The sequence below is a fragment of the Geotrypetes seraphini genome, chromosome 9, assembly GCF_902459505.1.
Source record: "Geotrypetes seraphini chromosome 9, aGeoSer1.1, whole genome shotgun sequence".
Taxonomy (NCBI): Eukaryota; Metazoa; Chordata; class Amphibia; order Gymnophiona; family Dermophiidae; genus Geotrypetes; species Geotrypetes seraphini.
The window spans coordinates 157842580-157857771 of record NC_047092.1 but is presented as its reverse complement, the minus strand read 5'-3'; the positions used below and the strand labels follow the sequence as shown (position 1 = coordinate 157857771).

The 15192-nt window shown below is 46.3% G+C and overlaps 1 protein-coding gene across 6 annotated transcripts in view; it reads right to left on the bottom strand.

Annotated features, from left to right (window-relative positions):
* Positions 1 to 15192, bottom strand: part of MED12L (mediator complex subunit 12L) — a 388873-nt gene that overhangs the window by 303690 nt on the left and 69991 nt on the right. For 5 of the 6 annotated variants that reach the window (XM_033957964.1, XM_033957968.1, XM_033957969.1 and 2 more), the window contains exons 12-14: positions 14148 to 14279; positions 14012 to 14053; positions 8083 to 8209 (exon numbers count right to left, since the gene is read on the bottom strand). In XM_033957964.1, coding sequence (XP_033813855.1) covers positions 8083 to 8209; positions 14012 to 14053; positions 14148 to 14279 — 301 coding nt within the window. The remainder of the gene's footprint in view (positions 1 to 8082; positions 8210 to 14011; positions 14054 to 14147; positions 14280 to 15192) is intronic. The other variant, XM_033957967.1, reaches the window with a different exon arrangement.

Here is a 15192-nt window from a genome sequence, read left to right as displayed (position 1 = left end):
GCTCCTCTCCATGCATCACATGATGCATCGAGAAAGGGAAGGCTTGTCATTTTGGATCAGCAGGCCTTGGGAGCTGGAGGGACAGAGCCTCCCTCCTGCACTCTTCAGATAAAGGTACTACGGGAGGTTCAAGGGAGCATCCGGTTGCAGGAAGAAGTGGACATCCCTCCTGTCTTTTTTTTTTTGGGGGGGGGAATGGGGAAGGGTAGGGGATGGTTTGGGGGGGATCGTACCTGGCGCAGGGGAGCCTCCATTAGCAGGAGAGAGTGGACGTCCCTCCTGTCCATTTTTTCATACATATGGGGGGAGGGTAGCATGGCAGGAGAGAGTGGGCATCCCTCCTGCCGTTTTCTCTGCCACAGGGGGGTCAGTTCTCAGTACCAGTTCATCAGGGGTTGTCGGGGAGGGCAGTCATCGGTGGGGGTGGGTGGGAGAGGGCTTTTTTTTTTTAATAGGGAAGATATCGTGCATGTGCAATACACACACAGCATCTGTGCCCATTAAAAAAATAAATAAATAAAGGTTTGGCATGTTATAAATATTTTTATATCTATGGGATAGCTAAGCAACTGGTTTTGACCAATCGCTTTTTTCAGATCGCTAAAAGCAATCACTTTTTTTTGTTTAGCAGGAAACCATGTTAGAGCAGCAATCGCTCTGCTACATGGCATTTCAATATTAATGAACTTATTTGCATGGTCAGATTGGAGAATGAGCGATCATGCAAAAAAACTATGCAATGAGCCATTTCCTGCATCGGCTTGGCAAATGCGATTGTCACTACTGGTTTAGCGACTATTGTTAAACAATCACTGACTTTAGTTCATCTAATTCACAGTCTGCAGGGAGGTTAAACAGAAGTCACCAATCCATTGAGACTACTTTGTTTCATTATTCACTTATCCCTGCTTTTGTATATATTTGGAGAGGCCAATAAGGATTCAGTTCTGTAAATGACACAAATTTGGGTACCGATAAAAATTAGCTCTAAGCGTTATTCTATAAACAGCGCTCAGAGTTGGTCATCACTTTTAGACTAGCTTCTGGCGTGGGCATCTATTTTTGGGCATGAGAATTTACACCAACTAAAACCCAGTGTAAATTCTCGCACCTAAATTAGACACAGATTCTCTGAATTGTATAAATATACTTTGCACGATCTGACAACCCAACAAGTGCAGCAAGTAATAAAAAACATCAGGAGGGTGTCCTCCAATGTTCTTTCTCCATTGGGAATTACAATTGAAGATTGTCCTGCGGCTTTATATTTCACCTGAGCGGGCTCACGCTTCTTTGGGACATATGCTCTGGAATTGTCCCCGCATTTTACAGTTTTGGCATTGCCTTGGTCACTATACTACATCTCTATGGGGCCGGCGGTGGTCTCCTGCGCCAAGAGCACTTTTTGGACATTATAATATTGCATCGCCGAAACCAAAAGGGATGACAGCTTTTGTGACACGGGTGCTGCTTATGGGCAAGAAAGCCATCGTGACGAACTGGCTATCCCGGGACCCGCCCTCTTACAGTCAATGGAGATCCTTGATGATCGTGCATGCATTTTTGGAGCGGAGACAAGTTGGTGATCTTGAACTGGGCCCTGGCCGTCGCTTTTGTCAGATTTGGGAGCGTTTTTGGATGGACCTTATTCCCCATGCTCGCAGTAGATTACTGAATTTATGGATATGATCACATGCTACATGGTGTGCTTTTGGACAATTATTATTTTATGAACATGGGGGGATGGAGGGTGGAGGGATTAGTTTGTGCACATGTGAGAGAATACTGTTTGCATTTCTGTATGTTTTTTTCTGGCACTTTATTGAAAAATTTAATAAATGTATTTAAAAATAAAAATACTGTGCATGAATTCCAGGAATGCCCCTCAAGGCTGTGCTCCCTTTCCAGATCCACATGGAAAATTTGCATGCGGATCCTACAGATGTGCAAGTAAATTTTAATTAATACCATTTAGCACTGATAATTGATTAGTGCTCAATTAATCAGTGCTAATTGGCTCATTTATCAATTAAATTGCACACAAATTGGGTGCACGCCTAAATCTGTGCATGCAATTTTGAGCGCCATATAGCACAGTTACTTACCGTAACAGGTGTTATCCAGGGACAGCAGGCAGATATTCTTAACGTATGGGTGACATCACCGACGGAGCCCTGGTACGGACTTTTTAACTAGAAAGTTTTAGTTGGCCGCACCGCCCGGCGGAGGAGTGCGTGGTCCCCAGTTAAGATAAGCCAGCTAAGAAGCCAACCCGGGGAGGAGGGTGGGACGTAAGAATATCTGTCCCTGGATAACACCTGCTGTCCCTGGATAACACCTGATACGGTAAGTAACTGTGCTTTATCCCAGGACAAGCAGGCAGCATATTCTTAACGTATGGGTGACCTCCAAGCTAACAGAGAGGGAGGGGGGATGGTTGGCCATTAGGAAAATAAATTGTGTAACACTGATTGGCCGAAGTGTCCATCCCGTCTGGAGAAGGCATCCAGACAGTAGTGAGTAGTGAACGTGTGAACTGAGGACCAAGTGGCAGCCTTGCAGATTTCCTCGATGGGCGTGGAACGGAGGAAAGCCACAGAAGCAGCCATAGCTCTGACCCTGTGGGCCGTGACAGCACCTTCCAGCGAGAGACCGGCCCGAGCATAACAGAACGCAATGCAGGCAGCAAGCCAGTTGGAAAGCGTCCGTTTAGAGACAGGACGACCTAGGCGGTTAGGGTCGAAGGACAAAAAGAGCTGAGGGAACGAGCGGTGGGCCCTGGTATGGTCAAGGTAGTATGCAAGGGCACGCTTACAGTCTAGCGTGTGCAACGCCTGTGCCCCAGGATGAGAATGGGGCTTAGGGAAAAAGACAGGAAACACAATGGACTGGTTGAGGTGAAATTCCGAGACCACCTTGGGAAGGAATTTAGGATGGGTACGCAGAACCACCTTGTCATGGTGAAAAACAGTGAAAGGTGGGTCGGCGACCAGTGCATGCAGCTCACTAACCCTCCTGGCAGAGGTGATGGCAATGAGGAAAAGCACCTTCCAGGTAAGAAATTTGAGCGAAGTTGTGGCAAGAGGCTCAAAAGGAGGTTTCATGAGGGCAGATAAAACCACATTCAGGTCCCAGACGACTGGAGGAGGCTTCAGAGGTGGTTTGACATTGAAGAGGCCTCTCATGAACCGGGAAACCAGTGGGTGAGCCGTGAGAGGTTTTCCGAGGATAGGCTCATGAAACGCAGTGATGGCACTGAGGTGGACTCTGATTGAGGAAGACTTGAGGCCAGCGTCGGACAGAGAGAGCAAATAGTCCAGTACAGTTTCCACCGCCAAAGAGGTGGGATCGTGGTGATGTAGGAAACACCAAGAGGAGAACCTGGTCCACTTCTGATGGTAACATTGGAGGGTGGCCGGTTTCCTGGAGGCATCCAAAATACGACGGAGAGGCTGAGACAGATTGTGTGGAGAGGTCAGCCCGAGAGAAACCAAGCTGTCAGGTGGAGCGAGGACAGATTGGGATGCAGTAGAGACTGATGCTGCTGTGTAAGTAGCATGGGAAACACAGGGAGAGGAATGGGCTCCCTGGAGCTGAGCTGGAGCAGGAGGGAGAACCAGTGTTGGCGAGGCCACCGAGGGGCAATGAGAATCATGGTGGCTTTGTCCCTGCGGAGTCTGAATAACGTCCGCAACATCAGCGGCAGTGGAGGAAAGGCATAGAGGAACCAATCCGTCCAGTTGAGAAGGAATGCATCCGGGGCCAGACGATGAGGAGAGAAGAGTCTGGAGCAGAACTGGGGTAGCTGATGGTTGTGAGGAGCTGCAAAGAGGTCCACCTGAGGAGTGCCCCACTGAGCAAAGATGGAGCGGAGTGTGGGAGGATCCAGAGTCCACTCGTGAGGTTGAAGGATGCGGCTGAGATTGTCGGCCAGGGAATTCTGTTCGCCCTGGATATAGACAGCCTTGAGGAAGAGACTGTGGGCCGTGGCCCAGGTCCAGATGCGGATGGCCTCCTGACAGAGGAGGGGAGATCCGGTGCCGCCTTGCTTGTTTATGTAGTACATGGCGACTTGGTTGTCTGTGCACAGGAGAAGAACCTGAGGGTAGAGAAGATGCTGGAAGGCCTTGAGAGCATAGAACATGGCCCTGAGTTCCAGGAAATTGATGTGATGTTGACGCTCCTGAGGGGTCCAGAGTCCCTGGGTGCGAAGATCTCCCAGGTGAGCTCCCCATGCATAGGGGGAGACATCTGTGGTTATGATCATGGAGTGAGGGGGTAGATGAAAGAGTAGACCCCTGGAAAGATTGGAGGAGTTCAACCACCATTGAAGAGATTGCTGAAGAGACGATGTCACAGAGATGGGATGAGAAAGAGGATCCGTGGTCTGTGACCATTGGTTGGCTAGAGTCCATTGAGGTGTCCTGAGGTGGAGGCGCGCCAGTGGAAGCACATGGACCGTCGAGGCCATGTGGCCCAGGAGGACCATCATCTGCCGAGCTGGGATGGAATGATGAAGGAGCACCTGACGACAGAGGTGGAGCAGGGTCCGTTGTCGGTCGGAGGGGAGAAACGCCCTCATCAGAGTGGTGTCGAGAACTGCACCAATAAACTGAAGTCGCTGTGTGGGAAGTAGGTGCCACTTGGGGTAGCTGATCTCGAACCCCAGGAGATGGAGGAAAGAGATGGTGTGTTGAGTGGCTTGTAGCACAAGCGGAGACGTAGGTTCTTTCACCAACCAATCGTCCAAGTAGGGGAACACCTGGAGGTCATGAGACCTGAGGAAGGCCGCCACCACAATAAGGCACTTGGTGAACACCCTGGGTGATGATGCGAGGCCAAAGGGTAGCACTTTGTACTGATAGTGATGGTGCTGTATCTGAAACCGTAGGTAGCGACGTGAAGTCGGATTGATTGGGATGTGAGTGTAGGCCTCCTTGAGGTCTAGGGAACATAGCCAGTCGTGTTGAGAGAGAAGAGGGTAAAGCGTGGCAAGGGAGAGCATTCTGAATTTTTCCTTGACCAGACACTTGTTGAGGTCCCGGAGATCGAGGATGGGACGGAGGTCTCCTGTCTTCTTGGGAACCAGGAAGTAGCGGGAGTAGAATCCCTGACCCCTTTGGTCTGAGGGTACCTCTTCGATGGCATTGAGAAGGAGGAGGGATTGGACCTCCCTCAGGAGGAGGAGGGATTGGGAGGAGTGAGAAGCAGACTCTATGGGAGGATTGTCTGGTGGAAGAGTCTGGAAGTTGAGAGAGTAGCCGTGGCGAATGATGTTGAGGACCCATTGGTCTGATGTGATGACCTCCCAACGGCTGAGGAAGAGTTGGAGGCGTCCTCCGATAGGCTGAGGAAGAGGCAATGATGGTGGGAGACTGGCTATGCCCTGGAGAAAGGAGTCAAAAGGGTTGAGATGGTTTTGACGGAGGGAGAGGCTTGGCAGGCTGATGAGACTGGGAACGAGCCTGAGGTTGGTGCTGGTGACGGGGACGGCGAGGCTGCTGCTGAGGCGGGTTGAGAGGTCTGGCCGAGAACCTGCGTTGGTAAGAGGACTGCTGTCTGTAGGGGCGAGCAGGCGGAGTCTTCTTTTTGGGTTTGACCAGAGTGTCCCACCTAGTCTCGTGTGCTGAGAGTTTCTGGGTGGTCGAGTCCAGGGATTCCCCGAAGAGTTCGTCACCAAGACAAGGTGCGTTAGCCAGGCGGTCTTGGTGGTTAATGTCGAGGTCAGAAACTCTCAGCCAGGCCAGACGCCGCATGGCAACAGCCATGGCAGATGCTCTAGAGGTCAGCTCAAATGAGTCATAAATGGAGCGTACCATGAATTTCCGAAGTTGGAGCAGACTGGAAATTTGTTGTCTGGAAAAAAGGGACCTTACGTTCAGGAATGTATTTTTGTAAGGAGGAGAGTTGTTGCACCAGATGCTTCATATAGAAGGAGAAGTGAAAGGTGTAATTATTTGCCCTGTTGGCCAGCATGGCATTCTGGAAAAGGCGCTTGCCAAATTTATCCATCGTTTTGCCCTCTCTGCCAGGAGGGGTGGAGGCATAGCCACTGGAGCCCTGAGTTTTCTTTAAGGTGGACTCCACCAGGAGAGATTCATGGGGCAATTGAGGCTTGTCAAACCCCGGGATTGGAATGACCCAGTACAAGCTATCCAGTTTGCGAGGGGCCCCAGGGACAGTGAGGGGGTTCTTCCAGTTTTTATAAAAAGTTTCCCGTAGGATGTCGTGGATGGGTAACTTAAGGAATTCCTTGGGAGGTTGCTCAAGGGCATCGAGGAAAGCCTGGGACTTTTTAGAGTCGGACTCTAAAGGAATGGAAAGAGCAGCCGACATCTCCCTGAGGAACTTGGTAAAAGAGGACTGCTCAGGCTTTGAACCGGTGTCAATCGTTGAGGGTTCCTCGTCCGTCGAGGAAGCGTCTTCCTCGGTACCATGTGGGGATTCTTCCCATAAGTCAGGGTTCCTGATGAAGGGGTGTGCACGGCGGGTCATCGGTGTGGAAGGCTCGGCATGGTGGGTCTTAGAGAGAGACTTGCCCGAGCGTACCGAGGCGGTACCGGGAGAGGAAGACCGGTGCCGTTCCTGGTACCGGGAAGGATCGGCATCAGAACGGGCCTGTACCGCAGGTTGGGAACGGTGTGGTTCAGCCGAGAGCACCGGCATGGATGTGTTAAGCGGTACCGAGGGGGTCGACACCGATGGAATCGTGCGAGGCTCGGACCGGTCCTGCACCGGAAGGTGTGAGGCCAGCAGTGCCGGCAACAGTTGTTGGAGTTGTTGCTGCAGCTGCTCATGTAATTGGGTCTGGAGTATGGCAGCGATGCGGTCGTCCAGGGGAGGCACCGGTACCGCATTTTTCTTTTTCGGTACCATAGGTGCCGCTCTACGCTCCGGCGATGAGGAGACCGATGACGAGGCACTCACTGATATCGGAGCGGAGTGTTTGCTAGGTCGGTGCGGTGCCGGAAGAACCGGCGTCGCAACCATGGCAGGAGGGCGCTCAAGGGAAGTGGAAGGCTTCTTAGCCGGCTTACCTGGGGCCAGCGACCCCGAAGAAGGATCTGGCGGCGTCGAAGTAGTCGGTGCCGACTTTTGAGATGCCGTCGACGTCGCGGCAGGTTCCATGGCAGATTCAGTGCCGAAGAGAATATTTTGCTGGATCTGCCTATTTTTCAATTTTTAAGAGTCGCACAGCGGGTGCAGGTGTCAGCCCGATGCTCCAGACCCAAGCACTGCAGGCACCAATTGTGCGGGTCGGTGAGAGAGATCGGGCGTGCACACCGCTGGCACTTCTTAAAGCCCGGTTGAGGGGGCATGAAGGGAAACACGGCCTCCGCAAAATCGAAGCCGGAGGCCTGTATGGTGGCAACAGGCCCTACCGGGGCCGGGCCTAAAAAATAAGAAAACTGGACGAGTTTTTTTTTTTTGTTTTTTTTTAGAAATAAAAGCAAAGGAATCCGAAAGGAAAAAAATTAAAGAACAAGAAAAAATACGCGAGCGGGAAGGCAGAAAATAGTTTTTCAACGGCCGTTGAAAACACATGCATCTTCTTCGCTCCGCGGAAACGAAGAAACTGGGGACCACGCACTCCTCCGTCGGGTGGGAAGGCACTCGCGCATGCGCGGTGCGGCCAACTAGAACTTTCTAGTTAAAAGGTCCGTACCGGGGCTCCGTCGGTGACGTCACCCATACGTTAAGAATATGCTGCCTGCTTGTCCTGGGATAAATAAAATTATGGTGTAAATGGATATTTTATTATAAAGAATGGGCTCAGATTTACCTTTTTGTTTTGATTTTGCTGGTGCCTGTCCAATACTAATTGAAGAGCTTAGGGCCTCTTTTATAAAGCCGCGGTTTGCAATTCCTGCACAGCAAATGTGGCAAAAGTCATATTAAAATTAAGCATACATATCTGCTACTTTTTCTAACAAACATATGATTACATGTGTGTTGCCAAGAGTGGGCACTTACAAAGTAAATATGCTGGTATGATATGATCCCTAGTATTTCTAATAAGTCTCCTTCTTGGCAATCTTGTATTATCTACTCTGAAACAAGACTGAAGAACACAGAACTTACTTAGGGAAGGGGCCTGTGAATCCAAAAACCTCAAAAGAACGTTCTGAAAAACAGGAAGGCTGGAGCCAGGAAGGGAAGCAGATGAAATGGACTCCTTTTCATCTAGAACTTCCAATTCACCACATCTCTACGAATGGAGCAAATGAAAAAAAAAACAACAACATTAGTACACCAGACAATCACATTTTTTATTATTATTATTTTTCTTTTTCAGTTTTAAGTGCCATGAGCAGAGCTCCGGACTCCATCCAGAACAACACAGTTGAGAAGGCATCTCTCCTTTCACAAATTATTTTACAAGAATTCATTAACTTTCAGCAAAAATTTCACAAGATTTTGCAGCAGAAATTATATGAAAAACAGGGAAAGCATGCAAATTTACCATTTTGCAAAGCCGCAGTAGCGGCTGCCTCAAGGCAAATGCTCTGATGCCCATTAAATCCCTATGGGCATCACTGCGATTACCATAGCAACAGCCGCTACCATGACTTTGTAAAAGGAGCCCTTAAAGGCCTTTCACTTAAAAATGCATTAAGACCAGGATCATCTATAGGGCACCGATATCAGCAGCTGCCGATCACGTGTCTATCCTGCAATAGTGCCCTATAGAAAATTGCATCTTCGCAGAAGATAGGCACCAGAAATGTAGGCCAATGTTTTCCAGGCCTACATTTCCGGCACCTATCTTTGTCGTGAATCATGCCTACATAGGCGCTTTAGGCCACCTAATGCCACTTCCGGTGTTAGCTATGCCCACAGTGACATTTGGCGGCCTAAAGAGCTTATGTAAGCATGATTCAGGACAAAGATAGGCACCGGAAATGTAGGCCCAGAAAAACCTGGCCTACATTTCTGGCGTCTATCTTTCACGGAGGCGCAATTCTCTATAGGGCACCATCACATGATTGACATAATTCTGGCCATTAGGCACTTTAATGGTGCTGTTTTCTGCCGTTTTAAATGGCATTTGTTACTTAATTTAGGCACCAGTAGGGTTTCTAGAATTTCCCCCTAAGTATTAGGTTTAATGCACTATAAGAAAAAATGTAAACATGTTGTAAGCCCATAACTAAAGCTGCATCCTCAATTTTTCTTTTTTTTTAATTGAAGGTCGTGTGTTAACACTCAGATTAATTCATGGTACCTGCTCCAGGTTAATGCAAAAGCACTTAGCGCCTTCTATGTAGAAGGCAGTAAGTGATCCTATGTTAACCCTGCAATACGAGCTAGCTAGTTAGCACCTGGTAAGTGTAACATGCTAGCTAATGCTTCCAGGCTCACTCTCCAACAATGTCACACCCAATGTTAAGAGAAATTCTAGTATAACACGTTGCAACACACAGAAACTGGCAAACTACCGCAAAACCCTTTAAAGCCACTGTGCAGCACTCCATTTCCACACATTAACGTGAGTCAAATGTTTAATGCCATTTAGTAAAAGGGTCCCTTAATGTTACATTAGTTGCATTGCCTTCCAAAAATTACGAGGGGCCACTGAAAAGTACTCAGCTCAACCAAGAAAAGAATGATGTGGAGCCATGAAACTTAGAAGTTTTTCCACACTTTTCATTTCACTTCATATCACTAAAACAAAAAGTGTCAAGAAAAGTGTGGAATAACTTATGTTCCACATTATTTTCTTGGCTGGGCTGATAACTTTTCAGTGGCCTCTCGTTTTGTGATGTCATAATGCCTCATTCCACCAATGCCTTAAGAGCCAACCTCATCGGTGATGTCACAATGGCTTGGTTTCCCTATACTTGTGGCCATTTACTAGTTTCATTTGCCTCATTGAAATGAAAAGTGTCAAGAAAAGTGTGGAATAACTTGTAAGTTTCATGGCTCCACATCATTCCCTTCTTGGTTGGGCTGAGAACTTTTCAACAGCCCCTCGTAATGCATAAAATGGTATGACAGCCATGTTTAGTCTACTTTTTAAATGGTAATAACAGAAATAAAGCATAACAAGATATTAAGATAAGGATGATAAGTTTGTACAATAAAAACTTAATACATCTTTTGACAAGCTAGTCCAAAATTTCATTAAGTTAGTCCAATAAAAAAGGTATCATCAAATATCGCAAAAATCAAAATTGACGCATCATCAATTACAGTACTCCCCCGAAATTCACAGGGGTTCCGTTCCAGGAACCCCCATGAATCTTGAAAAACCGCAAATACGGTTTTTCGTGGGGGAGACTGGAGAGGGCAGCGGGAGAGGCAGGAGAGAGCATATGGAGAACCGGCGAGTGAAGGAAATCACTCGCTGTGTGCTCCGACCGCCTTTTCCTGCACTAAAGTCGGGCCTTACCAATCAGGAGCTGCTTTGACACGCGGCTCCTGATTGGTAAGGCCCGCCTTTAGTGCAGGAAAAGGAGGTCGGAGCATACAGCGAGTGATTTCCTTCACTCACTGGTACTCCAGCTGCTCTCTCCTGCCTCTCCAGCTGTCCTCTACTGGTCGGCGGTTGGAAAATACTGCGAATGACTGGGACCGCGAACCGCCGACCGCAAAGGACCGGGGGAACACTGTAATACTATTGTGGCTATAAAGAAAATCAAATGTATTATGTATTAACAAGGTTAAAAATAGAGCCACAGTGGTGTGATACAGCAGAAGCACCGAGAGCAATAAGATATAGGCATGAAAGCAGCTACAATACCATCTATTTATTTAATTTATTTAAAAATTTATATACTGTATATTAACTATACGGTTTACAAAGATTACAATCATAACAAGTTAAACACATACAGATCTGACTGCAAACAACTCTCATAAAGAAAAATGGGGGGAAAAAAAACTAACACAGGAATGCACTAAAACAATTGAGTTTTTAGCATTTTCTTAAAATTCATCCTCCCAGCACAGTACTGCAAAATTCCAGGCCATGCATTCCAAAGTTTGGCACCTGCAACAGACAGCATTCACTGCACTAATCCTAGCATGAGAGATTGACATCCTGCCCTCTAAACTCAGTTTCATACTATTTTCTGATCTCAAACACCTTCTAGGCCAAAAAAAAATTTTTTTTTTTAAACCCGGTAAGACAATCGAGGAAACATGATACAAAATCTGATGTATAATTGAAAGATTCTTAAAGTGAACTCTTTGCTGCATGGGTCACCAATGCAATTGCTTCAGCACTGGGGGTTATGCAAGTCTTTCTTGGGACCCCAGTAATCAATTGTACTCTTCAACATCTTTATAAACGATCTGGACATAGGTACGACGAGCGAGGTGATTAAATTTGTGGACAATACGAAGTTATTCAGAGTAGTGAATATGCAGGAGGATTGCGAAGATCTGCAACGTGACATAATCAGGCTCGAGGAATGGGCATCGACATGGCAGATGAGGTTCAACGTGGTTAAGTGTAAAGTGATGCATGTTGGTATCAAAAATCTCCTGCACGAATGTAGGATGTCAGGAGCGGTACTTGGAGAGACCTCCCAGGAAAGGGATTTGGGAATTCTGATCGACAAGTCAATGAAGCCGTACACGCAATGTGCAGCGGCAGCGAAAAGGGCGAACAAAATGCTAGGAATGATAAAGAAGCGGATCACGAACAGATTGGAGAAGGTTATCATGCCGATGTACCGGGCCATGATACGCCCTCACCTGGAGTACTGCGTACAACACTGGACACCGTACATGAAGAAGGACACGGTACTACTCGAAAGGGTTCAGAGAAGAGCGACTAAGATGGTTAAGGGGTTAGAGGAGCTGCCGTACAGCGAAAGATTAGAGAAACTGGGACTCTTCTCCCTCGAACAGAGGAGATCGAAACATTCAAGGTACTGAAGGGGATAGATTTAGTAGATAAGAACAGGTTGTTCACTCTCTCCAAGGTAGGGAGAACGAGAGGATACTCTCTAAAGTTGAAAGGTGATAGATTTTGTACAAACGTAAGGAAGTTCTTCTTCACCAGAGTGTGGTAGAAAACTGGAACACTCTTCCGGAATCTGTCATAGGGAAAACACCCTCCAGGGATTCAAGACAAAGTTAGACAAGTTCATGCTGAACAAGAACGTGCGCTGGTAGGGCTAGTCTCAGTTAGGGCGCTGGTTTTGACCAGAGGGCCGCCGCGTGAACTGACTGCTGGGCATGATGGACCACTGGTCTGACCCAGCAGCGGCAATTCTTATGTTCAAGGCTTTGTTACTGTTTGGATCTTCTTATTTTTGCGAACTTGGGATTTTCAGCTCTGACAGAAATTTGTATGATGAAATGCACATTTGCTTGTCGACCATCAAGCCACGTTTTGAGTTCATTTGCATTTAAAAACAAGCACATCCATCGCATTGATTAGCGATTCTATTCTATCTAGTTTCACCATTGTTACAATCACCCATACATAGTTTAAAAGAACTTTAAATAAATAACTCTCAAATTTATTTTTTTTGTTGGTTTTGCAATTTTATAATTTCAATAACAATGTGCTGTAAAAAACATTTGCTCCGTTTAATGTGCCAGAGCTAAAAAAGGATGAGAAACACTGGGTTGGACAAAATGTGGTCCATGTTTCGACAAACACGCCTTCCTCAGGGGTCCTAAATTATGCTATGAGATCAAAGATAACAACTGTAGATGCTGAGAAACCAGCATAAAGCTGAAATATTGAAACTGTGCTATGTGGTACTGCTCTCTACCAAAGTGTTGATTTTCCAGCCTATTGGAAACTCAAATACTTCTAACGAGAGATACCACCTGCCTGCTGGCCTCCCCATTTCCACCCTCATAGTATCATGCAGCCACATAAGGTACTAAGAAGCACTAATTCCAATACTCCATGTAATCCTCCCATAAACTCACAATTAAAGTGAGCGCACACTTTTTTCAAAAAAGCAAAGGGAGGGGATGTTATTCTGAATATCCACTCTGGGTGCAGTACTGCATGCTCCACATGCTAAATTTCTATCATCTGGTTGGACAGAACCATACAGCTATTCACATATAAGACACTGTCCTTTTGGAGTGATATTAGCAACAGAAACACTTCCTTTGCTGTGGTTTTTAAGCACTAAAACCCTGTTCACTAACAGTTTAGACAAAAGATTCTAAGACCAAGTTTCCATGCATGCAGTCTGCTATTTTTAAACTTTTAAATACAATAATTTTGGTATTTGCTGAAGCTTTATTTAATGAGTGTCAGAAAATGCTCCAAGATTCAATTCTGCACACTGCCAGATGACACAGCTGCTTAAACAGATTGCAGTTGGTATATGAAAATACCATATCAAAAAAGATAAACTGCAGAGATGATGTACAGGATTCAGGAACTTTTATTGGAGACAAAGGCTATTGTTTTCCACAATATGGTTCACATTATTGGAAACCAGGACCCAACACAGTCCGTGTTTCGATGAAACTTCTTCCTTGGGGGGGCGGGATATACAGTGTTTTAACGAGAGAGAGAAAGAGCGTGGAGGAGAGGGGCCGTGGTAGTGGTGGTGTTTCCATAGCAACCAAGCAGGATTGCGCTATCTAGCCACCGCCATGGTCCCTCTCCTCAGCACTCTCTCCCCCTCATTAAAACACTGTATATTACAGACACACACACATACACAGTCAGCTGCAATGAATAGGATTCTGTCCAGCTGCTACACTTCAGCTGGTTTCTATAATTGGTTCTCCATGAATGAGGTTTTATGATACCATGGACCCCTGAGGAATAAGTTTCATCGAAACATGGACTGTTTTCCAATAATGTGAACCATATTGTGGAAAACAATAGCCTTTGTCTCCAATAAAAGTTCCTGAATCCTGTACATCATCTCTGCAGTTTTTCTTTTTTGGTTTGGCTGCTTGCTTTTTACTGCAGAACGGTTGGACTTCTCTTTGTTTTGTCTTATGAAAATACCATGACACCTAAACCGTGGAAAGAATGACAAAGTAATTTGCTGTCTCGTTTACAGTACAAACTTACTAGGAATCCAATGGGCCACTTATTGATCCAGCAGTATAGATGCTGTTACATTAACAGAAAAGACATTTGGGGTTTGTTCAGACTGGAGATCACGGCTCTGAATATTGCTCCAAGGCTAGACAATGACAGTACGTACTTCTGCCTCGATTTCTGCTTGCCTCTTCTCCAGGAGTTTTGCCACAGCCATTGCTCTGTGTTTACCAGAGCGTTTGCAGCTGACAGCCCACTCACAAAGCAGGGTTACCACAGCCTCATCATTGGGGGCAACCTGTTCAAGAAGAAAATAGTGTGGATTACCAACCAATAGTAATCATTCAACTGAAAATTGGTACTCGCTATGAATGTAAACAGCTAGTTCAAGCTGCCAGACCATCACAGTCAAGAGTACTGGAGCTTTTTTTTTTTTTCTTTTTGCCGTAAAACACTGCTGGTTTTTGTTGCTCCCCCCAAAAACATTTCCATTTGTGAAAAACAGTATGCCTTGATCATCTACCCACTGCCAACAAGCCTGGTTTTCTATAAGCCATCTTCCTCCATTTCTTCAAGTGCACTAAATGTTATAGCAATAAATGGCTTTTGGGATAAGCATTTTCAATAAGTGCATCCTCCCAGTTTCCTTCTGCTTTTAAGGGCCTCCAGCTAGGATTCTAGCACTACAACACACACACACTTCTATTTCCAGATCGCAGACACCCAAGATACTATTGAATTCGTTTTGTGTCATTGCTGGGGTGACGTGTTCATCAACACTCTGGTTTTGTTTATTTTAGTGCAGATAAGACCCAAATTAACCAATGTGGTGCTATAATTAAATTTTAAGAAGAGCACTTAGCTTATGGCCCGACGGCTAACCAGCTGTTTCTCTGGCAAGTTTCCTCAGGGGCTGATACTTTTCAAATTATTAGCAATACGAACAAGAGTGGTGCCGGGAGATTCTCCATAATAATCGGACCTAAAATCAATACGAGATAATAATGGAATTTTGAAGAGTATCAGCCCCTGAGGAAACTTGCCAGTGAAATGGCTGGGTAGCCGTCGGGCTATAAGCTAAGTGTTCTTCTTAAAATTTAATCATCACACCGCATTGGTTAATTGGGGTCTTACCTGCACTAAAATAAACAAAACCAGACCGATGATGAACACGTCACCCCAGGAAGGACACAAAATGAATTAAGTAGTGT